At 49.8% G+C, this 24,765-nt stretch overlaps 1 protein-coding gene across 2 annotated transcripts in view; it reads left to right on the top strand.

Moving 5' to 3' along the window:
- The window catches only part of LOC140197829 (polyamine-transporting ATPase 13A3-like), a 129,278-nt gene extending 109,040 nt beyond the window's left edge, over positions 1-20,238 (top strand). For both annotated transcript variants that reach the window (XM_072258305.1, XM_072258304.1), the window contains 5 exons: positions 8,529-8,722; positions 11,112-11,200; positions 14,133-14,213; positions 19,331-19,417; positions 19,819-20,238. In XM_072258305.1, coding sequence (XP_072114406.1) covers positions 8,529-8,722; positions 11,112-11,200; positions 14,133-14,213; positions 19,331-19,417; positions 19,819-20,040 — 673 coding nt within the window. In that variant the 3' untranslated portion in view covers positions 20,041-20,238. The remainder of the gene's footprint in view (positions 1-8,528; positions 8,723-11,111; positions 11,201-14,132; positions 14,214-19,330; positions 19,418-19,818) is intronic.
- Positions 20,239-24,765: the final 4,527 nt, after the last annotated feature.

Raw genomic sequence — 24,765 nt, 5'->3', positions numbered from 1 at the left:
ACTCCTGATTCCCTCTCCCACCTCCTTTCCTTCCCATGACGGAAAACAGCACCCTCGATGAACTCTGCTGACGTTTCCCACTGCCTCGGAAAAACAGCCACCACAATCAAAGACTCTCACCCATTCTGGACATTCTGCCTTCTCCCCTCACCCCTTGGGCAGAAGATACAAAATCCTGAAAGGATGTATCACCAGACTGAAGGACAGCTTCTATCCTGCTATTATGACTAGTGAACCATCCCCTAATACAATAAGATACTCTTGACATCACAGTCTACTTCATTATGGCCCTTGCACCTTATTGTCTGCCAACACTGCACTTTCTCTATGACTGTAATGCTCTAGTCCATACTCTGTAATTCCTTTTCCCTTCAGCTACCTTAATGTATTGATATCATGATCTGTATGGATACAAAGCATAGTTTTTCACTGTATCTCATTACATCTGACAGCATTTTATCAATTTTGTTCGTTCATTATGTGTTGTGTCGTCTGATGTAGGCGATCACGGTCTTTCCATGACCATGATTGTTCTTGGCAAATTTTTCTAAAGAAGTGGTTTGCCATTGTCTTCTGGGCAGTGTCTTCACTAGACAGGTGACCCCAGCCGTTATCAATACTTTTCAGAGATTGTCTGCCTGGCATTAGTGGTCACATAACCAGGACTTGTGATAGGCACCAACTGCTAATACGACCATCCACCACCGACTCCCATGGCTTCATGTGACCCTGATCGGGGGAGGCGGGGCTAAGCTGGTGCCGTACGGTGAACTCCAGGCTACCGGAGGGAATAGAGCCTTACACCTACTTTCGTACATATGGATCTTCACCCACCCCACCACCCTGATAATGCCATGATGGATGTATTTACTTGCTTTGTTTTGGGGGATATAGCATGGAGTAGACTCTCCAACCCTGGGAGTGTGTGATGGGACAGTGTAGAGGGAGCTTCACTCTTTGTGTCTGATGGGACAATGAAGAGGGAGCTTCACTCTGTGTCTGACCCTGGGAGTGTGTGATGGGACAGTATAGGGGGAGCTTCACTCTGTGTCTGACCCTGGGAGTGTGTGATGGGACAGTGTAGAGGGAGCATCACTCTGTGTCTGACCCCGGGAATGTGTGATGGGACAGTGTAGAGGGAGCTTCACTCTTTGTGTCTGATGGGACAATGAAGAGGGAGCTTCACTCTGTGTCTGACCCCGGGAATGTGTGATGGGACAGTGTAGAGGGAGCCTCACCCTGTGTCTGACCCTGGGAGTGTGTGATGGGTCAGTGTAGAGGGAGCTTCACTCTGTGTCTGACCCTGGGAGTGTGTGATGGGACAGTGTAGAGGGAGCTTCACTCTGTGTCTGACCCTGGGAGTGTGTGATGGGACAGTGTAGAGGGAGCTTCACTCTGTGTCTGACCCTGGGAGTGTGTGATGGGACAGTGTAGAGGGAGCTTCACTCTGTGTCTGACCCTGGGAGTGTGTGATGGGACAGTGTAGAGGGAGCTTCACTCTGTGTCTGACACTTTTTTTAACAAAATTCTTTATTACAAATGTTGGTGCTGTACAATATGTACAAAAACAGTGACTAACACATTTACTTAGCTACAAACAGACAATACATGTTAAACCAATGTATTACCATCTTCATCAATGATGGCATTTAAACCCCGCGGAGCCCAACGGTCCCGAAACACCTCTACGGTCGCCGTGGACTGTGCGTATTCCTTTTCAATGTTCACCTGGGCACGAACATACCCCCTAAACATAGCCAGGCAGTCCACCTGAGGAGAACCTCCTGCCACCCTTTTCCAGGAGCCACGGATGGCAATTTTCGCCAGCCCCAGGAGCAAGTTGATAAGGACATCCTCATCCCTCTGTGCCCCCCTCCTTACTGGATGACCATATATAAATAGGGTGGGACTGAAATGCAACCAGAAGGCGAGAAGCAGCCCACGCAAATACGCAAAAAGGGGCTGCAGTCTCGCGCACTCCATGTACATGTGGTACACGGTCTCCTCCAGCCGGCAGAAGTGACACGCGACTGGGAGATCCGTGTACAAACTAAAGAACATTGCAGGGTACCGCTCTATGCAGCACCCTCCAGCCGAGATCCCCCAGGTGCATGGGAAGAACCCCCTCGTAAAGGGACTTCCATTGGGGACCCCCCTCACCTCCAGGTGGAAAGACCGACCGCCATGGCGTGTCGGGACGATGGATAAGGGCAAGGAAGTGGAGGGTGTGGAGCAGCAGCTCATAAAGGTACCTCCTGCTTGCATCCATGAATGGAATTGTGGGTGTCGATGAAAGATGGCCAAATTGTGTAGATTCGGCTCCTGGGTAAGGCTGCGGAGCCTGGGCCCGACGAGCAGCTCAGCTTGAGTCGATCCACACACCTGAGCCGTACCGATATCCGTTGAGGCAGGGCAAGGATTGGCCAGGACCCTGCCCTCTGCCAGAGGAGGGTATTCCCGGCCTGAGGCAACCACGTTCCAGACTCTGTGTAGTCCTCATAGAAGCCAGGCAGCCTCTGCAAAGCAGCACGGCTGACGCCCGCCGGTGGTAGCTGCATATCTTCGTGAAGACAGCAGCCCCTCCGGAGGAAGAAAGTCGCCAACACGTGCCACCTGGGAGGGTGCTCGGCATACAGGAATCTCTGCAGAGTCCTGAGGCGGAGAGCCGCCAGTGGTGTGCGTACACACACCAGCGACTGTCCGCCCTTTCCTACTGGGAGACTCAGAACTGCTGCAGAGACCCAGTGTTTCCTGTTACCCCAGAAGAAGTCCACTAACTTCCTCTGCATTCTCGCAACAAAAGGGGCGGGGGGGGGCCAAGGTGACCATCCGGTACCACAACATGGAGGCCACCAGCTGGTTTATGACCACCACCCTGCCTCGATAGGAAAGCACCCTGAGAAGGCCTGACTAGCGCCCCACCCGGGCCATGACCTTTGTCTCCAGGTCCTGCCAGTTCGCCAGCCAGGTCTCCACAGAAGGACTCCCAGATAGAGAAGACGACTAGTGCTCCACTCAAAAGCTCTCATCTCCGGCAGGGAGTCCACCTGCCACTGGCCTACCAAGAGTCCGGAACATTTCGCCCAGTTGATCCTCGCGGAGGATGCCGCCGAGAAAACATCTTGGCACTCACACATCCTCCGCAAGTCACAGGGGTCTGTCATCATGAGGAGTACGTCATCGGTGTAGGCCAAGAGGACGACCTCCATGTCCGGTTCACGCAGAACCAGACCTGTCAGCCTTCGCCGAGGAATGCTGAGGAATGGCTCGACACAGATCGCATACAGTTGACCAGACATGGGGCACCCTTGACGCACTCCTCTTCGGAAGGGAATAGGTGCTGTCAGTGATCCGTTAATCTTAACTAGGCACTCTGCAGCAGAGTACAGGAGCCGAACTCGGGCCACAAAGTGTGGTCCGAGCCCAAAAGCCTGCAGGGTGCCCACCAGGGAACTGTGGTCTACCCGGTCAAACGCCTTCTCCTGGTCAAGAGAAAGAAACGCTGCTGGGGACCCAGTCTCCTGGAGCAAGTGGATCAGGTCCCGTACTAAGTGGACATTGTCCTGGATGGAGCGGCCCGGGACTGTATAAGATTGGTCAGGATGGACCACCTGTCCAATTACCGAACCCAGACGGTTGGCCATTGCCCGGGCGAAGATCTTGTAGTCCACGCACAAGAGGGAGACCGGCCGCCAGTTCTTTAGCAGGCGGAGGTCTCCCTTCTTGGGCAGTAGGACCACAACAGCTCTCCGCCATGAGAGGGGCATTTCTCCGGTGGCCAGGCTCTCCCCTAGGACAAGGCTGTAATCATCCCCCAGGACATCCCAAAAAGCTTGATAAAACTCAACACTCAGTTCATCCAAGCCAGGGGACTTACCCCTCCAGAGTTGCCGAAGGGCAATGGACAGCTCCTCCCGAGTCAGGGGGGCGTCCAGACGCACTGCGTCCTCTGGGCTGACCTTAGGCAAATCCTTCCAGACCTCACTACACGCCTCCGCATTTGACAGATCAGGCGAGAATAAGGACCGATAGAATGAACGGACCTCGTTGTTAATTCCATCAGGGTCCGTGATGGAGGAGCCATTGGCAGCCAGCAGCTCCACTAGCTGCTTTTGAACTCCCCGCCACTTCTCCAACGAGTAGAAGAAGGGTGAGCCACTGTCCAAATCCTGCAGCATTTGGATCCGTGACCTCACGTACGCACCTCGGGACTGATGGAGCTGCAGGTTCCTTAGTGCGTCCTTCTTCTCCTGGTATTCCTGCCACAGCTGCTGGTCTCCAGCGGTCGGACCGAGGTGGGACTCCAGGTCAAGCAATGCTCTTTCAAGCCGCTCAATCTCAGAGCCCCACCTCTTTGTCGACCCCCTAGTATACTCCCGACAGAAAAACCGGATGTGGGCTTTGCCCACATCCCACAACAGCCGTAGGGAGCAGAACTCTCTCCGCCTCGCCTTCCAGGTGACCCAGAACGCTCGGAACGGATCCCGGAATCGGCTGTCCTCCAGCAGCCGGTTGTTAAAATGCCAATACCCGGATCCCACCCGAGGGTGTAGTGGAATAAATTCCATTCACACAAGGTGATGATCCGAGCACGACACTGGCTGCATGGAGGACGCCGACACGCGGGAGACGTAGGCCCGAGAGATATATATGCGGTCTATCTTGGAACCCCCCTCTCTAGAGCTTCTCGAGAAGGCGCTAAAGTCGGGGTGAAGATTCCGCCAGCTGTCCACCAAGTCAAAGGAGCCGACTAGCTCCCTTAACTTTTTTGCCGATGCTGGGTCGCGTTGGAGGCCCGAGCGGTCCTCCGCCTCGAGGGTACAATTGAAGTCTCCCCCGAGGATGACGCAGTCCCCAGGATCGATGGAGCTCAGCAGGGTGGACAGCTGACAGAATAGGCGCGTCTGCATCACACCGCGCCTGGGAGCATACACATTGATAAAATGCAATGGTACGCCATCCAGGCGCACAGCCAGGTGGAGCAGACGGCCAGGCACAACGTCTTGGACCCTTTCAATTACTGGCCGGAAGGTCGGGGCCAACAGGATCGCCACCCCGCTAGAAATGGAGCTGAGATGGCTCATGTAGACCCCGCCCTGCCACTCCAGGAGCCAAGCAGACTCGTCCCGAGGGATGGTATGGGTTTCCTGCAGGAAACTCACCGTGTACCACCCATCCCTGAGGACTGAGAGATTGTTATGCCTGCGAAGAGGACCCCTGCTGCCGTTTACATTGAGACTAGCTATGGTAAGCTTCATGTCGGGAGTACACTCGGCCTCAGCAGCTGTGCTCATTCCGGTGAGAGCGGAGGCGCCCTCCACCACACTGTCCTGAAAGAAAGCAAGGATACTTTTTGCTTTCCGGGCTTGAGCGGTACCAGCGACACCCTGTGACCCGCCATCCCCGTTGGAGCGAGGCTGCTTCTCCCTCTGATGTCCCTTACTAGGTCATCTAGGAAAGATTTTAGTTGCCATCCGTCGTTCCCCAACACCGCATTCCTCTTCCCCTTTCCCTTCCGTCTGAGGATGACTCTCAGGGACTTCACCAGCCTCGGCATGCTGGGCCAGTGAAGCGAGGCTAGTTGAGGCCGGTGTTTGGCACCCTCAGAAGTGAGAATGAAATGCTTAATTTCCTCTACAGGTATCAATGAGGATTTCTCAGGAGGGGTGAGAATGTCCATTGTCTCACTATCAAAGGAGTCCCCCTCCAACCCTTCACTGCAGACAGAATCCCCATCGGCCTCCCCGCATGTTCCAATAGATGGCTGCGCTTGTGACCCATACCGCGCAGCGGGCACCTCGCTCTTACCTGCCCACTCCACCGTCGCATCAGCCTCATCCACATTTGCGACAGTGGAGGGACAATCCCCAGGGACTCCCTGCAAGTTATTAATTGCTGGGGTCGACGTGCATAGAATATCGTCCTCCCCAGGAGACAGGTATGAAGGGGAACCCGGCATCTTTGGTCCAAGGGATTCACAAGCAGCCTGGTGCTGAGAATGAGAGAGCTTTGTCTCGTCTCCTCTTACACTATTCGATACATTTGCCTCCAGGGAGGCGCTGACTAGTAAGTCCTGGGTGGAGGCCTCCAGGGCTGCCTCATTTGTGCAAACAGGACTATCACAAGCTTTCTGCACAACCACACCAGCTACCCCAGGACTGGTGGCTACATCTGGGGACTCAGGTTTGGAACTAACATCCGCCCGGATTCCCACCCCTTCCTGGGACTCCCCCGCATCTACTTCCCCTGCCCTCTTGCGGGAGCGTTCCCTTCTCCTCTTCACGCCGGAGGAGCACACAGGTGCAAGATTCACCGATGGGGCGGTGCTCTCTGTTTCCATCGCCCCGTCTGCTTGCGCCCTTCCCCGAGCCCCACGCTCCACTTCAGGGGAAATGGGCGTGAGCTCTGCGGCCTCAGAGGCCAGCTTCTTAGGGTGTTTAGATTTCTTCTTTGCCTTCTTACTCCGCACAGACTTCACCCCGTCCCCCACCTGAACCACAGGGGGAGGAACAGGGACCAACCCAACCGTAGGAGTAGGGACAGAGGTAGGTGCAGGATGAGGGGCCGGGGCAGGATCAGGGGCTGGGGGCAGGGTCAGTTGCAGGCGCAGGTGCACGCGCAGGAGTAGGATCAGGGGCAGAGGTAGCTGGGGCACTGGTGCCCGAAGCGGGCTCCCTCGGGTTCCGGGTGGTAGGACAGTCCCTCTGAAAGTGCCCCACCTCCCTGCACGCATGGCACCGTGGGTGCTCGGAGTTCCAATACACCTGATAATCTATCGCCTCGTGCCAGACAGTAAACCGGCCCTCAACATCGTCCTCCCTTTCCAGCTGCATGAATACCTGACGCCGGAAAGAGATTATGGTGCAGAGGGTGCGTCTCTTAAATTTGTGTCGGATGGCAGTGATCTCCGACCTTACTTGCCCTAAACGGCCCAGTGGGGGAAGCAGGTTCTCATTCGGAATGAAAGGCTTAACATGCCCAAGCACGATACGTTGCGTGGGGGCCGTCACCAGCTCCATCGGTAAATAGATGTTGTCTACCGTGACTCCCCTGCTTATGGCCCGGTGCACTAGCTCTTCATTCGCCAGATAGAACACCGCCTTTCCGAACTCCTTTTCGGTGGCCAAAATGCCACCTTTCCCCGCCAGATCCTCCATTGCCTCCACACACTTTTCTAGTGTCATTCCCGGGCGCAAAATACATTGCACCCCGCGTTCCACCTTCACCGACTGGAACAAGGCGTTGTCCGAGGCCGGGGAGGCAGCCGCCCTTGCGTAACTCCCCGAAGGCCCACGACTCCCTGGAGACCGGTCCGGCATGCTGGCACTGTTTCCAGTCCGCGAATTTTACAGCGGTGCCGGTTAGAAGTCCTGGAGCGAATCGACTAACTGGCCGGGAAAGTTTGCAGTCGAGAGTTCCTCGCTGGCTCGGCGCCAGGAAAGGCTCCATCGGACTTACAGAAACCCAGGCCGGGAGAGGTTGAAACGTCCTTTCAGATGCGCCAGCTCCGACACCGGACAAAAATCAGGAAGATAAAGGAGGAGGAACGTTGCCCCGATGTCAATGGGGGGAAACGACGGCGTTTGCCTCCGGTTTTGGAGCGAACCGGCTTCCTGGCGAGTTGCCAGCAGCCGCAGCTGGGAGCTATGCAGTTAGCAGCCACCAACAAACCCAGCCCAAACCGGCAGTAAAACTCCACACCGAGCTTCCACACCAGCGCCGTCACTCACTCGGTTGTCCAAGAGACTTTTAGAGCCACCTCCAAAGTACTCCACAAACTTTATCCAGTAGTTTTGCCTCGATCTCTCCCAGCTCAGTCAGCACAGCTCCTCTCTGTGTCTGACCCCGGGAGTGTGTGATGGGGCAGTATAGAGGGAGCTTCACTCTTGACTCACCCTAGGAGTGTGTGATGGGACAGTGTAGAGGAAGCTTCACTCTGTGAATCACTCTTGGTATGTGTGATGGGACAGTGTAGAGGGAACTTAATTCTGTGTCTGACCCTGGGAGTGTGTGATGTGATAGTGTAGAGGGAACTTAATTCTGTGTCTGACCCTGGGAGTGTGTGATGTGATAGTGTAGAGGTAGCTTCACTCTGTGTCTGACCCTGGGAGTGTGTGATGGGACAGTGTAGAGGGAGTTTCACTCTGTGTCTGACCGTGGGAGTGTGTGATGGGACAGTGTAGAGGGAGCTTCACCCTGTGTCTAACCGTGGGTGTGTGTGATGGGACAGTGTAGAGGGAGCTTCACTCTGTGTCTGACACTGGGGGTGTGTGATAGGTCAGTGTATAGGGAGCTTCACTCTGTGTCTGACCCTGGGAGAGTGTGATGGGACAGTGTAGAGGGAGCTTCACTCTGTGTCTGACCCTGGGAGTGTGTGATGGGACAGTGTAGAGGGAGCTTCACTCTGTGTCTGACCCTGAGAGTGTGTGATGGGACAGTGTAGAGGTAGTTTCACTGAGCACCATCTTTTAACAAAACATCTTTCACAACATGAAATGTGAAACTGTGCTGATTACTTCTGTTCTCAGTGCTTGTAACGGAAACTGGACTGATGATCTGGACAATACAAGCATTCTGTGGTCAAACGATACTGAAGAGGATGAGGACCATATCTCCTGCTATGAGAACACCACGCTCTTCTTCGTCTCCTGTTGCCAGTATCTGGCTGTTGCTTTTGTATTCTCAAGGGGAAAGCCCTTCCGGCAACCCATCTACAGAAACTGTGAGTCGTGTCTGTGTGTTTGTGTGCGTTGTGTTCTGGGGTTGCAGCCCTGTCTCACTCTCCATCCTAACAATCTGATTATGGGAGACACAATGGGTAGAACCACCGCCTCACACCTCAAGAGGCCTGGATTCAATCCCGACCTCTAACGTTGTGTTTGGAATTTGTCCCTGTGACTGTAGTGGATTTCTCCCCCCGGGTGCTCTAGTTTCCTCTCACATGCCAACTGTCAAGTCAAGTTTTATTGTCACCTAACTATATACAGGCATACTGTCAAACAGGACAATGTTTCTCTGGACCAGGGTGTAAAGCGTTGTAGTACCTGTAACACACATAACCCACAATAACTTATGAAAGTAAGGATGAAATCTACAGATGGATTACACATAAACAAATAAAGTGCATAAATTAAATATTGTAAGGTACAGAACAGATTAACTAGTGACACCTTGAATGCGAAGCAGAAGGGAGTTCAGAAGCCTAATGGCCAGAGGAAAGAAACTGTTTCCCATCCTGACTGTTCTTGTTTTTATGCATCGGAGTCTCCAGCCTGATGGTTGAAAGTCAAAGAGGATGCTGGTTGGACACAGTACATGATAATTACAGTAAATATACTCTGTTTGTATTTATATAATAGATAAGTAGTGCAAAAATAAAATAGAACAAAAGTCATGTGGTAGTGATCATGGGTTCAACGTCCATTCAGAAATCAGATGGCAGAGGTGAAGAAGCAGCTCCTGAATCGTTGAGTGTGTCTTTTCAGGCTCCTGTACCTCTTCCCTGATGGTCATTGTAATTTCAATCCTTTGTGTAGTTGGGCGGTAGGAAAACGGGAGAAGAGCATAGGTTACGGGAAAATGGAGACATGAGAGACTGCAGATGCCAGAATCAGGAACAAGAAGAAAACTCATGAGCAATGCACTTAGAATGCTGGAGGAATTCGGCCAAGTCAGGCAACATCTGTGGAGAGGAATAAACAGTTGATGTTTGGGCCACGACCTTTCATCACAGGGTTTTTTAATACTATGGACTAATACCATTAAGCAAGGGGTCCTCGGACCACAGGTTGGGATCCCCTGCTTCGTCAAGACTGGAAAGGAAAGGGGTAGAAGACAGAATAAGGTGGCGGCGAAAAGGGAGGAGTTCAAGCTGGCAGGTGATGGGTGGAAGAGTTTAAGGGCAAAAGGAAGGACTGAGGAGGTCAGGCAGCATCAGTGGAGGGATACGGACAATTTCAAGTTTCAAGAACGTGTATTCAGCCATACACGTGAATACAGCCAAACAAAACAGCATGCCTCCTGGACCTAGGTGCAGAGCACAGAACTAATAGTCACACACATTACATATAATTATGGTAGCAGAAAATCGTACAGTTACAAAAAAAAATGTTATATAGCCCAAGTCTTTGAGTGTCATGGCCTATAGATTGATGGTGCACGGATGATGTCCTGAGGCCACGTTTCTGCAGAGCAAGCCTGTAGCTGTTCCTCGTATTGCACAGTTCAGCCACAGGCGAATGCAATTCAGCTTGACTCCTACTGAGCAAACACTGGAGGGGAGCACCAACGGGAGGGGGCATGCGCAGAATCCAGTGGCACACAGCTGCCTCTGGCGACCCCATGGCACAAGGGCCTTGTCCACACAACTGCCCTGCTCTCGGTCCACAAGTCAAGTCAAATTTATCATCTAATATATACATGTATACCATCAAACGAGACGACGTTTCTCCAGACCGGGGTGTAAAGCACTGTACTACACATAACACATGTACCATGCACAGTAAATTGGGAAATGAACCAATGAGTTGGACTTCCAGTATTCTACATTAGTAATGTTCAACAGAGTCTTGTGATCACAGCAAAAACTTCCAAAACAATCACCTGCACCTCCTGACACCCTCTTTCCTGGGTGGCTAAAGCAGAACGCAACAGGGTGTGCAACAAGTCCAGCTTCACCTATCCCACAACTCACTGGTGGGGCAGACATGCAGTACTGGATGTTCTTGTTCTGGTAGCAAAAGGGACTACTGATACTGGAAATGGAGCAAAAATCAATGCTGGAGGAACTGAGTGGTTGGACAGTATCTATGGAATGGACAATCTGATTTGTCCTGATTCAGGGTTTCCACCCAAATCATCAGCATTTCTTTCCTTCACCTCCACAGATGCTGCCCAACCCACTGAGATGCTCCAAGTAGGTTGTAGGAAAATGTGGGGAGTAGGATTGATGGGACGAAGGTGGCTCTGTTTCTCAGGAAAATTGGAGATGGGGAATAACAGGCATAAAGAGTGTTCACAGAGCCTAAGCAAGGAGGTTTGCATGGTAAACAGAGACAGAATAATGCAGATCAGCTTGGGAGTTTATTGATTCTCCACTTTTTGTGTTTCAGACTTATTTATGGGATGTGTTCTGATCCTGTATGGCTTCATCTTCCTGATTATGATGTACCCAATCGAAAGTATTAATTATTTCTTCGAGGTAACAGAAGTGGGGTTACAGTTTCTCTCTGGGATTCAGTTGTGTGTTTAATCCATGCAGACCAAGATGCCCCATCCAGGCTGGTCCCACATGCTCATGTTTGGCCTGTAACCATCTAAACCCTTCCCATCAACATACATGTCCAACGGTCTTTTAAATATTGTTATTGTACCTGCCACAACCACTTCCTCTCGCCTAGCAGCTCTTTCCATATAGACGCAAGGCATTCTGTAGATGCTGGAAATCTTGAGCAGCTCACACAAAATGCTGGAGGAACTCAGCAGGTTAGGCAGCATCTGAGGTGCTCTGTTGGTCAGGGGTCGAACATGGATGTTGCATCTTAGCTGTCTGAGTGAAACGTAAGCCAGGGCATTACAATATGGGGAGCAAGATGTTGCCCTCTCCATACAGCTGATGAACCCAAAGGAACGGCAGAGACCGACGCAGTTTGGTTGCAGCAGCCTCACAGGAGTTGCCAGTCAGCGTTGAACTCAACGTAGGACCGCCTTAGGGACTCCAGCTCCGGACCTTACCCTCAAGGTTTACTCCTCATGTTTGGGTATAGCCGCAAGGCATGGAGGTTTGAGATCGAGAGTTTTATTTCACCTAGATAAGCTGACGATCCCCATCTGCACAAAGGAACTGATTTTAAGGCTGTAGTAACCTGCCTTTGCTCCTTCTCCTGTTAGTAGAAATGGTTCCACTGGGCTTCAAAGCTAAGCTGCACATGAAGGCCAGGAGTTGCACTTGGTTTACAGTGACTATTTGAGGCGCATGCCATTCGGAGCATTTAATAGGCAGTGGGAGCTTGTCCCTATTACCGCTTGCCGCTTTGACAACCTTAAGGCACCAGACAGCACCAATGAAGTAGAATAAACAGTTGATGTTTCAGATTATGACTTGATCAGGGCTGAATTTTGATGTAGGGTCTTGGCCCAAGACATTGACTGCTTTTCCCTCCCTCATAGATGCTGCCTGACCTGCTGAGTTCTTTTATCATTTTTGTGAATGTTGCTCATTCCACACAGATACCTCCCTTTGCTTTAGAAAAAAATGTTGCTCCAGGAGTTCCTGTTATCTCTCCCCTCTTGCCTTTAACCTATGCACTCTAGTTATTGATTTCCACATCTCTGCAGTTCAACCTTGGGCAAGGTGTAGTACCAACTTAACCCCCCATCCCTCGATCAGGGTCATGTGAATCCATGGGAGCAGGTGGTGGATGGTCGTATGAGCAGCCGGTACAAATCACAAGTCCTGGTTATGGGTCCACTGACGTCAGGCAGACAATCTCTGAAGGTTATTGATAATGGCTGGGGTCACCGGTCTGGTAAAGACACTGCCCAGAAGGTGGCAATGGCAAACAACTTATGTAGAAAGAATTTGCCAAGAACAATCTTGGTCATGAAAAGACCGTGATTGCCCACGTCATACAACATGGCACATCATGATGACAATAGCAATCCCTGAGAAAAAGACTGCATTTACCTAATCCATACCACTCATGGTTTTATACACCTCTACTTGGTCAGATTACAGACCTATTGAGGTTCCATTAAAACCCAGCTGCCTCTGGATGGTAGAGTGGACCACATTGGTGGTGGAAGCTGTTTGAACATAGGAATCGGAAGCACGAGTTAACTCCTCAGACCAACTCTGCCATTCAAGCTGATCTGACTGTAACATAAATGTAGAATGCCACTGTACAGCGCGGGCCCTTTGCCCACAGTGTTGGGCCGACCTTGTAACCTATTCCACCATCAATCTAACCCTTCTCTCCTGCACAGCCCATAACCCTACATTTTCTTTCATCCATGTGCTAATCTAAGAGTCTCTTAAATGTCCCTATTGTATCGTCCTCTACCACGACCCCTGGCAGTCCATTCCAAGCACCCAACACTCCGTGTTTTAAGAAAAAACACCTCTGACATCTTCCCTAAACTTTCCTTCACTCACCTTAAATCAGTGGCCCCCAACCTTTTTTATGCCACGGACCAACACCATTAAGCAAGGGGTCCTTTGGTTTTGGGTATTTCCACCTCAGGAAGAAGACACTGGCTGTCCATTTTACCTATGTCTTATCTACTCAAGTAAGTTTCATCCCCCTCCATATCAAGAATCCATTTCCCTCTGCCTTCAAGATATTTGGACTTTGTTTCCCCAGCTCTCTGTTGAAGAGAGTTCCAAAGACTGGCGATCCCTTGTCACCGGGACTTGCCAGATATTAGAGCTTGTGTCAAGACTGTGTTAGTCAGTGAAAACAAAGTAGGACTGTCCTTAAGTTGTATAGTTAATTCACTCCACCATTTCATAAGACCATGGATAATCCTAAGGCTCTGTTTCCATCCTGTATGATTCTGTTCTGGGCAGAAGTTGTTTCTCTGTATCTACCTTGTCATGATTGTGATCTGTGACATTTGGGGAAGGGGGTTGGTGGGGGGAGAGATTAAGAGGAGATCTGATCTTCCAAACAACGTCCAGTGTGGTCTTGCAAGTGTCCTTGTGTCACAAGTCAATCACTTGCCTCCAGATGAATAGATGTTGCATGGGTCTATTCTGGGGGCTCCAGTATCTGCCCACATCCCAACTGCATGCAGATCAGTGAGTTAATTGACCCTAGTGTGTATGTCTGGGGGTAGCTGATGGGAATATTATCATTGGGTATATTTAAAGTGGAGGTTGATAGACTCTTGATTAATAAGGGGTGTCAGAGTTACAGGGAGAAGGCAAGAAAATGGGGTTAAGAAGAGAGATAACTTGGCCATGATGTGAGGGCAGAGTAGACTCGCTGGGCCAAATGGCTTAATTCTACTCCTATGTCTTATGGTCTTAAGGACTGTGGGGAAAACAAAATGGGGAAGGGAGTAGAGTGAATGAGATCAAAAGATCGTCATGGTAACCTGACAATGGAACTGTCCATCTTTCTTCCTCCCAGCTGGTCTGCGTCCCCCTGGATTGGCGGAATAAGATGCTGCTTTTAATCGCAGCCAACCTGGTCCTTGCATTTCTAGTGGAGGTGAGTATCTGGAATTGGAGAATCCGAATGTGCAGGTTGAGTGAGACCAGGACTAGAGGGTCACAAGTGTCGAATCCTGGTGCTCTTGCAATCCAATGCTTCTTTGGAAGTTAAGAATGAGATGTAAAACTTGCTGGTTATGATTGTTTTATCGAGCGTTGCAAGAACAAGGAAACGAGGGGAGAAGTGTGATGAGAAATGAAGATGGAAAGAAGAGATGAACAGGGAAAGAGAACGAACAAAGATGATCTGGCCTTCTTGTACCAGACCACTGATTCCACTGATATCCCAACAGATAACAGTTAGAACCTAAAACAGTATAACACAGGCTCTTCAGCCCACAATGTTGTGCTGAACCAATTAATTATTAATCAAATGGCAAGCTAAACTAATCCCTTCTGCCTACGAAATATCCATATCCTTCCACTTTCCTCAATTCAGCTCCATAAGACCGCAAGATACAGGAGCAGAATTAGACCATTCCGCCTGGCGAGTCTGCTCCGCCATTTCATCATGGCTGGTCCAATTTTTCTCTCAGTCCCAATCTCCTGCCTTCTCCCTCATCCCTTCATGCACTGACTAATCAAGAATCTATCAATCTCTGCCTTAAGTATACATAATGACATGGCCTCCACGGCTGCCTATGGCAAAAAATAACAGATTCACCACTCTCTTGCTAAAGAAGTTCCTCCTCATCTGTGTTTTAAAAGGATATTTCTCCATTCTGGGACTGTGTCCTCTGGTTCAATTCAAGTTTAATTATCATGAATACAGCCAAACGAGACGCATTACTCTGGGGTCAAGGTGCAAAACGCAATACCAACAGTCACGCACAGCACAAAGCATCATATATACAAGATAGCAAGCACATAAAGGTATCAGTAAGATATAGTCATGCAAAAAAAGTCCAGATCCTGAGTCCATAAATGCTGCAGAAATCTGCAGTCGACCACAAAGCTCTGACACCTCTCTCCTGGCAGCTGTAAACAGACAGCACTGCAGCTTGAGGCCTAGTCCTCGCACATTCAAGATATCAGTGAAATACAGCCATGCAAAAAAAATAATATACACATGCATATCTGAATGTATCTTTAAAATCCCAGATTATCTGCCTCTACCACCATCCCAGGCAGTGCATTCCAGGCACCCATCACTCTCTGTATTTAAAAAAAAACTTGCCCTTCACATCTCCTTTTCTCTGTAATTATCCCTTCTCACCTAAAATGCATGCCCTCTGGTATTAAATGTTTCAACCCTGAGGAAAAAATACTGCCTCTCTATTCTATTTATGCCTTTCATAAACTTATAAACCTCTATCAGATCTCCACTCTGCCTCTGGCAGTCCAAAGAAAACAACCCAGCCTCTCATGATAGCACATTCCCTCTAAACCAGGCAGCATCCTGGTAAACCTCTTCTGCACCCTCTCCAAAGCTTCAACATCCTTCCTGTAGTGGGGCGACCAGAACTGTATGCAATACTCCAGATGCGGCCTGACTCGAGCTTTATAAAGCTGAAGTTAATGAATTAAGTAGCCAGACTCAAGCAAGATGTTTCCATAAAAAATACAGAGGCAACTGTAGCCATGGGAAAACTCACTGAAGTATAACGAAAATACAAACAAGTATAAAAAAGTTAACTTACAAGAATCCAAATAAGCTTTGGGTGAAAGGTGTAATATTTAAGGGGACCTTGGGGGAAACTTCTTCACTCAGAGGGTGGTGAGAACACAAATGGTGGATGAGAGTTCGATTTCAACATTTGAGAGAAATTTGGATTGGTACATGGTATGAGAGAGATGTGGAGGACTACAGTCCAGGTGCAGGTGGATGGGACTAGACAGAAGACTGGTCTGTCATGAACTAGGTGTGCCGAGGGGCCTTTTCCCATGCTGTAGTGCTCCGTGAGTTATCCAAACCTGCTCATTGGTGGAAGTGAGGAAGTAGGAAGCAAGGGAGTACTTGGGTTCCTGGGATTGGCTGGCTGGGTGAGTGATTCAGTTGTTGGTGTTTGGTGATTGGTGGCATAAGTCAGCCAGACCTCTGGGATGGAGGGAAATCAAATTAACCTGTATACATGACAGGGTGGCAGAGCTGGGAAAGCTGCTGTCTCTCAGCTCTAGAGAGCCGGGTTCGATCCCCCACCCCCCACCCCGGGCACTGTGTAGTGTGTGTGTGTATGTACATTCACACATCCCGATAACAGACTTGGGCAGTAGTTGCCACTCTAAACCTTTTGGAGGTGAATGGCAAAATTTGGGTGGAGTTGATGGGAAGGCAAAGAGAATGAACTGGGATCGATGTAGATAGGTGGCTGATGGTCAGCACGGACTCAGTGGGCCAACAGCCTGTTTCTATGCTGTTTGAGTATGTTCTGAAATATAATCTGCGGTTAGAGAACTATATGTGACATGTAAAGTTAGAAATTTGATCAGATTGGACTTGTTGACGTTACCTGTGTTGTTTCGGAAGAACTAGACTATGGTAATGAAGGTAGAAATCAATCAGGAGTGTGTTGTTCCAGTTTCCCATTCCCACGATAATCTGGTGAAATCTGTTTATTACTGTCACATGTACCAAGGTACAGTCTTGTTTACTGTTCATACAGATCAAATCACCACCTCAGTACATTGAGGTAGTGCAAGGGAAAACAATAACAGAATAAAGTGTTACAGTTATAGAGAAAGTGCATTGCAGACAGATGGTAAGGTGTAAAGGTCGTGACGAATTAGCTTGAGGTCAAGAGTCCTTCTCATTGCAATCAAGAATCATTGAGTGCTCATGTAAGAGCAGATGCACAACCACAATGCAAACAGGAAAGACCATTGAAACAGTCAGCCTTTCTCCATTAATGGCAGCCGTCCACGTCTCTGACTGCACGTTACACCCGGGAGCCCATGGGACAGGTTGGGTTTCCTACAAGCACAGTCACGTGATGGTTCACCAAACGATTTTGTACAGGTGGTGGTCATTCAACCTATCATATCTGTGTGGGCGGCTTGAAGTCAATCAGGTTAATCACATACCTTGTACCAATATGTTTAAAGCAACAAGGAGCAGTAGGTGGAGACTTGGGTTCAGTCCCAAACACAGGCACTGTGTGTGTTCAAAGTACATTTATTATTAAAGTATGCATTATACAACCTTGAGATTCATCTCTTAACAAGCTGCCACAAAACAAAGAAATCCCAAAAGAACCCATTTTTTTAAAAAAAGACCATCAAACACCCAATGTGCAGAGAGGAAAAAAAAATAAATCAGGCAAACAATAAACATAAGCAAGTTGCTGAAGTCGACAAAGAGAGTCCTGTCCATAGACCCCTTAGTTCAGTGCAGTGCAGAGCAGAGCAGTGAGTTGAACCAGCCTGTCCCTTAACTCGAGGCCCCGACACCATAACCTTTTCAATCTGGCCGGTGCTTAAATCATTATCCATCATTAGGTTCAGTCTCTTCGATGCACTCTGGGGCCAGGACCCTGCCACCTAGATTCGGTCTGTACTCGACCTTCCCAGTTTGGTCCGGAGCCTATATCGATTCAACATCGGGTCTTCCTCACTCCCACCTCAGTCCTGCCACATTGATTTGCCTCCAAGTCCGAAGGGAAGTTGCAGTCTATTGCTTGCGATGATCATTTGCCAGAAAAAATGTGGTTAACAAACTATTTAGTTGTTTTCCTTGTTTTGTTGGCCACCAGCCAGAAGCTGCTGAGATTCACCAGTGTCATCTTAATCCATAATCACTGGATACAAATATGTGGGTGTGTATATGCACACATGAGAGTCTGTGAATGGGGTGTGTGTGTGTGTGTGTGTGTGTCTGTGTCTGTGTTGGTGTTGGGGTGTGTGTATGTATATGAGAGTCTGTGAGTGGGGTGTGTGTGTGTGTGAGAGAGAGAGAGAGAGTGCGTGTTGGTATGTGTGTATGAGAGTCTGTGTGTTGGTATGTCTGTAAGAGACGGGCATGAAAGTGTGTGTGAGTGTTTGTGCACGCATGAGAGTCTGTGTTGGTGTGTGTGAGAGAGAGTCTCTGGTGTGTGTGAATGTGAGTGTATGCACATGAGAGTGTGTTCGTGTGTGTGAGTGTGTTTGTGCACACATGAGAGTCTCTGTTGGTGTGTGTATGAGACTGTCTCTGTTGATGTATGTGTGCGGGTGAGAGTCTGTGTGTTGGTGTGTGTGTGTGTGACATTTTGTATGCCCTCCCTATGACCGTATGGATTCCGTCAGGGTGCTCTCCCACATCACAACGACGTGAGGTCATTTGGTTAATCAGCAGCTGTAAAATGCACCCACCTATCTCCCCAGTATGTGGGTGGGGGGTGGAGTTGATGGGAATGCGGGGAGAAAAAAAATGGGGCTGGTGTGAACAGGTGGTTGATGGTTGGCATGGACTCGATGGCCCCAAGGGCCTGTTCCTGTGTGATGTATCTCTATGACTCTAATCCATGTACTCCTGTGCAGGGGAAATCCAGCCCTGAAGAAAGGCCAAAAAATTATTCCCATCTGGGCTAGAGCTCAATTTCAGCTGGTATTCCTTGGAATCTGCTGTCCCATGTGGAGGAGTGTAGAGACTGGGAGGGGCTGTTGTGTGTCACAAGTTGTAGACGAAGTGGATATGGAGAGGATGGCGGGAAAGTCTCAAACCAGAGGACACAGCCTCAGAATAGAGGTACATCTATGTAGAACAGAGATGAGGAGGAATTTCTTTAGCCAGAGCAATCTGTGGAATTCATTGCCACAGGCAGTGGTGGAGCCCAAGTCATTTGGTATTTTTAAGGCAGAGGCTGATAGATTCTTGATTAGTCAGGGCATGAAGGGATAAGGGGAGAAGTCAGGAGATTGGGGCTGAGAGAGAAAATGCATCAGCCATGATGAAATGGTGGAGCAGACTCGATGGGCCAAATGGCCTAATTCTGCTCCTATACCTTATGATCTTATGTTGTATGTTAGAAACATGGACGGTGAGCAAGGGAGGGATGCTGACGTACTCTGCTACCTCGTTCCCCAGTGAGATTCAGCACTTTGGTCAAGAGATGGGAAGGAAACTCACTCTGCAGGGAAAACCAAATGTTCTTAATCATGCATTTTCTCTCTTTCTTTTTTTTTGTTGCGTTCTTTCAGAATCTCATATGTACCTATGGCGTCCAGTGGCTGAAGACACTGTGTTCTGGAGACTCTGAGTGTCCGGTCTCAGGTAGTGACGCACAGGTGGGTGCACAGGACACAGTGGGATCCCAGCTCTGTTATGGTACATTTTCGAGTAAAAAGGTGGCAGAAATGTGCCATGACATGACCATGACCCCACCCCAACATCTCCCTTCTCCAATCCCTCCCATTTTCTCCTGTCCTGACTCCTGAAACCCTCCCTTCTCTCCTTCACTCTCCCCCTGCAACACTCCTTCTCTCCATGACCCTACCCCTTTCTCTCTCCTGCACCACCCCTCCCCGACTCAGACTCTTCTCACACCCATCCTGACTCTCGACCCTACCCCCTCCTTCCTGCACCCTGCCACTATGTTTGGGTGAAGCCTCTTGTTAGGACATTGTTCCTGCACTTCCCCCCTCCGCCCCCCCCCAGTAATGCGTTGTGTTGTGTGGCTCTCCCCTAGGTGGACGCAGACCCCGCAAGGGAGACGGTCGGAAGGGGGCTCTGGTGCCAGCGTGGACGCCTCCCCAAGGACAAGTACAAACGCCTGACCCGCGAACTGCTGCTTGACCCTGACTGGCCGCCTAAGCCCAAGACCTGCACCAGGGCTAGTGCCATCCCCGGTGCCAGCCAAAGCCGCTGCTGGCAAGGCTGGGAGCCGGCAGACTCCTCCGCACAGTCCTGACCAGCTGGGGGTATCCGGGGGCAGTGGGGTGGAAGGAGGGAGAGGGGGACATTCAGCGGGCACGGTGTAAGGTGATCCTTGTAGGGCGGGGAGATGAACCCCAACAACAACAACCATCAACTGTGACACGCAAACGCGAGGAATTCTGCAGATGCTGGAAATTCAAGCAACACACATCAAAGTTGCTGGTGAACGCAGCAGGCCAGGCAGCATCTCTAGGAAGAGGTACAGTGGACGTTTCAGGCTGAGACCCTTTGTCAGGACTAACTGAAGGAAGAGCGAGCCCGTACAGTAGCTCTTCCTTCAGTTAGTCCTGACGAAGGGTCTCGGCCCGAAACGTCCACTGTACCTCTTCCTAGAGATGCTGCCTGGCCTGCTGCGTTCGCCAGCTACTTTGATGTGCGTTGCATCAACTGTGATGGCTTGTCCTGGGTGTGTAACACATCTGAGGGTGAATGGAAGATGGGACCATCTCAATGGCGACTCTCCCACCACCCATTCCACTCCCAGTATATTGCCACGACCCTGCAGAGTCTGACAGCCTCAAACCTTTGCTTGAACATTCGGGCAACTCGGGGCTGTACCTCCCTCTTCACTTGCTGTCTTCATGCCCGTACGCCGGGTCCAGAGGGGGTGAGCCCGTGCACCAGGTCCAGAGGGTGTGAGCCCATACACCGGGTCCAGAGGGGGTGAGCCCGTACACCAGGTCCAGAGAGTGTGAGACCGTACACCGGGTCCAGAAGGGGTGAGCCCGTACACCAGGAAGTAGATGGGCTGAGCCTGTACGCCGGCTCCGTAGAGGGGGTGAGTCCATACACCAGGCCGTATGCCAGCTCCATAGAGGGGGTGAGTCCATACACCAGGCCGTATGCCAGCTCCGTAGATGGGGTGAGCCCATACGCCAGCTCCAGAGGTATGGGTGCATGAGCCAGTACTCCGGGCCCAGTGGTGGGGGGGCGGGGGGCAGTGGTGAACTGTTACACTGGGCTCAGAGGTGGTGGAGTTGTAACCTAGACCCACCAGCTGTTTGCCCTTGAATGCCCCCAGCACACTGACACTCAGAGAAAAGAAGAAACCTGAAGTCTAACAAGCTATTTCCTTTTTTTTTGAGTTTTCAAACCTATTTCTATTTCTATTCACTGGGAAAAGAAAGAAAATAAATCAAAGCACATAGAGAGAGAGAGAGACAGTAGTAATTATGGGAGGGGAGGTAGACATGGTTCTCCAAAGTTTTTAGGTGTGTAGTTGGAGCAAGAGGTTATGGCCCTAGCCAATCATCACAGTCCCTGGCACTGGTCTCGTTGTTGGGACGGCAGAAGGTGGAAAGAGGAAAGCAGAAACTGGAAATAAACAAAAATTAGAAATCCAAAGTATCTGGAAGTTTGGGATTTGTTCTGATCTCCCTCCCCCTCTCTCTCCTTCCCTACTTTCTCTGACACTACCTGCACCAGCATCCTTAACCACCCGCCCACTTCCCCTCATTGGTTTCACTCTCCACCCACCCCCACCCCAATGTCAGGAGGCTTGGCTTGGACAGGGTTGCGCTGAAGGGGAAGTACTGAGTTGCCAGCAGCGTTCTCCCTCATCTGCTCTCCGCGTAGGGCAAGGAAGAGCAGGTCACTACAGGAGCTCTTCCCCCACCCATCCACACACCTCAACCGTGCACCAGCTTGGTTCCTACCTCGGGACATCCTGGTATTGTGACGAGCACTCTAGCAATGGGAGGGTCTTCACCCCTGCTTTTCTCCCAGTATACCTGCCCCTAATCCCTCACATCTCCCACCTACCCCAGTATTTATTACCGGTTTCAACTGGAGCTGTGGTTGACCCCAAACAAGTGTGTCCACATGTGCTCTTAAGCCCTGTGGTCACTCCCTGAGCTAATAACATAGAAACATAGAAAATAGGTGCAGGAGTAGGCCATTCGGCCCTTCGAGCATGCACCGCCATTTATTATGATCATGGCTGATCATCCAACTCAGAACCCTGCACCAGCCTTCCCTCCATACCCCCTGATCCCCGTAGCCACAAGGGCCATATCTAACTCACTCATAAATATAGCCAATGAACTGGCCTCAACTGTTTCCTGTGGCAGAGAATTCCACAGATTCACCACTCTCTGTGTGAAGAAGTTTTTCCTAATCTCGGTCCTAAAAGGCTTCCCCTTTATCCTCAAACTGTGACCCCTTGTTCTGGACTTCCCCAACATTGGGAACAATCTTCCTGCATCTAGCCTGTCCAATCCCTTTAGGATTTTATACGTTTCAATCAGATCCCCCCTCAATCTTCTAAATTCCAACGAGTACAAGCCCAGTTCATCCAGTCTTTCTTCATATGAAAGCCCTGCCATCCCAGGAATCAATCTGGTGAATCTTCTTTGTACTCCCTCTATGGCAAGAATGTCTTTCCTCAGATTAGGGGACCAAAACTGCACGCAATACTCCAGGTGTGGTCTCACCAAGGCCTTGTACAACTGCAGTAGTACCTCCCTGCTCCTGTACTCGAATCCTCTCGCTATAAATGCCAGCATACCATTCGCCTTTTTCACCGCCTGCTGTACCTGCATGCCCACTTTCAATGACTGGTGTATAATGACACCCAGGTCTTGTTGCACCTCCCCTTTTCCTAATCAGCCACCATTCAGATAATAATCTGTTTTCCTATTTTTGCCACCAAAGTGGATAACTTCACATTTATCCACATTAAATTGCATCTGCCATGAATTTGCCCACTCACCTAACCTATCCAAGTCACCCTGCATCCTCTTAGCATCCTCCTCACAGATAACACTGCCGCCCAGCTTTGTGTCATCTGCAAACATGGAGATGCTGCATTTAATTCCCTCATCCAAGTCATTAATATATATTGTAAACAACTGGGGTCCCAGCACTGAGCCTTGCGGTACCCCACTAGTCACCGCCTGCCATTCTGAAAAGGTCCCGTGTATTCCCACTCTTTGCTTCCTGTATGCTAACCAATTCTCCATCCACATCAATACCTTACCCCCAATACCGCGTGCTTTAAGTTTGCACACTAATCTCCTGTGTGGGACTTTGTCAAAAGCCTTTTGAAAATCCAAATATACCACATCCACTGGTTCTCCCCTATCCACTCTACTAGTTACATCCTCAAAAAATTCAATGAGATTCATCAGACATGATTTTCCTTTCACAAATCCATGCTGACTTTGTCCGATGATTTCACCGCTTTCCAAATGTGCTGTTATCACATCTTTGATAACTGACTCCAGCAGTTTCCCCACCACCGACGTTAGGCTAACCGGTCTATAATTCCCTGGTTTCTCTCTCCCTCCTTTTTTAAAAAGTGGAGTTACATTAGCCACCCTCCAATCCTCAGGAACTAGTCCAGAATCTAACGAGTTTTGAAAAATTATCACTAATGTATCCACTATTTCTTGGGCTACTTCCTTAAGCACTCTAGGATGCAGACCATCTGGCCCTGGGGATTTATCTGCCTTCAATCCCTTCAATTTACCTAACACCACTTCCCTACTAACAAGTATTTCGCTCAGTTCCTCCATCTCACTGGACCCTCTGTCCCCTACTATTTCTGGAAGATTATTTATGTCCTCCTTAGTGAAGACAGAACCAAAGTAATTATTCAATTGGTCTGCCATGTCCTTGCTCCCCATAATCAATTCACCTGTTTCTGTCTGTAAGGGGTGGAATTCATCTCACTGGTGGCTGTGAGTGTTCTGAGTTAGTCAGCAGGGGTGAGGGAAGAGCTTGGGTGGATGGTGGGAGGGTGCAGCAGTAGACAGAACACCCACCTAGAGAGAGTGTGAGTGTCTGTGCCTGTGTCCGGCTCAGCAGCTCCCCACAGTGGCCGGGTGGGTACTGGTGGCAGATCGTCCAGTATTTCCCCCACCTCCCATCTCTCCACTCCAACTCTCCACAAGCGAGGATTGACCCCCACCAACATTCCCTCCGCTGTATTACAACAAAGGTACGCACCCTGCTTCCTTCCCAGCACCCCATTATTTACCCACCGGCAGGCGAAGGATTAGATAATATTGCTCTCTTCTCTCCCTAATGAAGGTTAGTAGGGATCGCTTGTTAAACATCTAGGTCTGATCTCCACAGGTTAAGGACTGGAGAGGGCAGTTGTAACCGGTACAAAGAAGAAAGGGCACAGTCTTCCTGAGCAATAGCCAGGCATAACAAGATCAGTGTGAGGACCACTTACAGAGACCCCCCTCCAAGTGAGCCTTGGTGCTGAGGGACAATTGAGTCTGCTGACCCCAGCGATGCCTCCTGCTGTCTGCAATTCCAAGATAGATCTCAAGGACGACCTGTTGCTACTTTCTGAGTAACAATCCTGTTTCTGCTTGGGGTGGGATGGGAAGGCAAGGATAGATTTTAAATTGTCAAACCCACCCACCGCTGGGTTCCAGCAACCACAGCCTGTCTCCCGCCCTATCCTTTCAAAGCCAGCACTTTCTATATGTGATTAAAATAGAAAAGTATATTGAAGAGGCTTTGCTATTAAATATTTTAATTAATATAATTTCACAATAAAATATTATTGTATTATTTTCTTGGAGAAACTTGATTGCCTTCTGCTAAAACAGTTTGACAGGTAACCTCCTGCTATTGAATGGAGGCGACACTCAGTGGCCACTTTATTAGGTACCCCCTGTATCTAATGAAGTGGCCTCTAAGTGAATGATCATGGTCTTCTGCTGCTGTAGTCTATCCACTTCAA

Source organism: Mobula birostris, chromosome 5 (genome assembly GCF_030028105.1).
Source record: "Mobula birostris isolate sMobBir1 chromosome 5, sMobBir1.hap1, whole genome shotgun sequence".
In the NCBI taxonomy this organism is placed as follows: Eukaryota; Metazoa; Chordata; class Chondrichthyes; order Myliobatiformes; family Myliobatidae; genus Mobula; species Mobula birostris.
The sequence above is the reverse complement of the archived record's forward strand: the minus strand, read 5'-3'. Positions and strand labels throughout refer to the sequence as shown.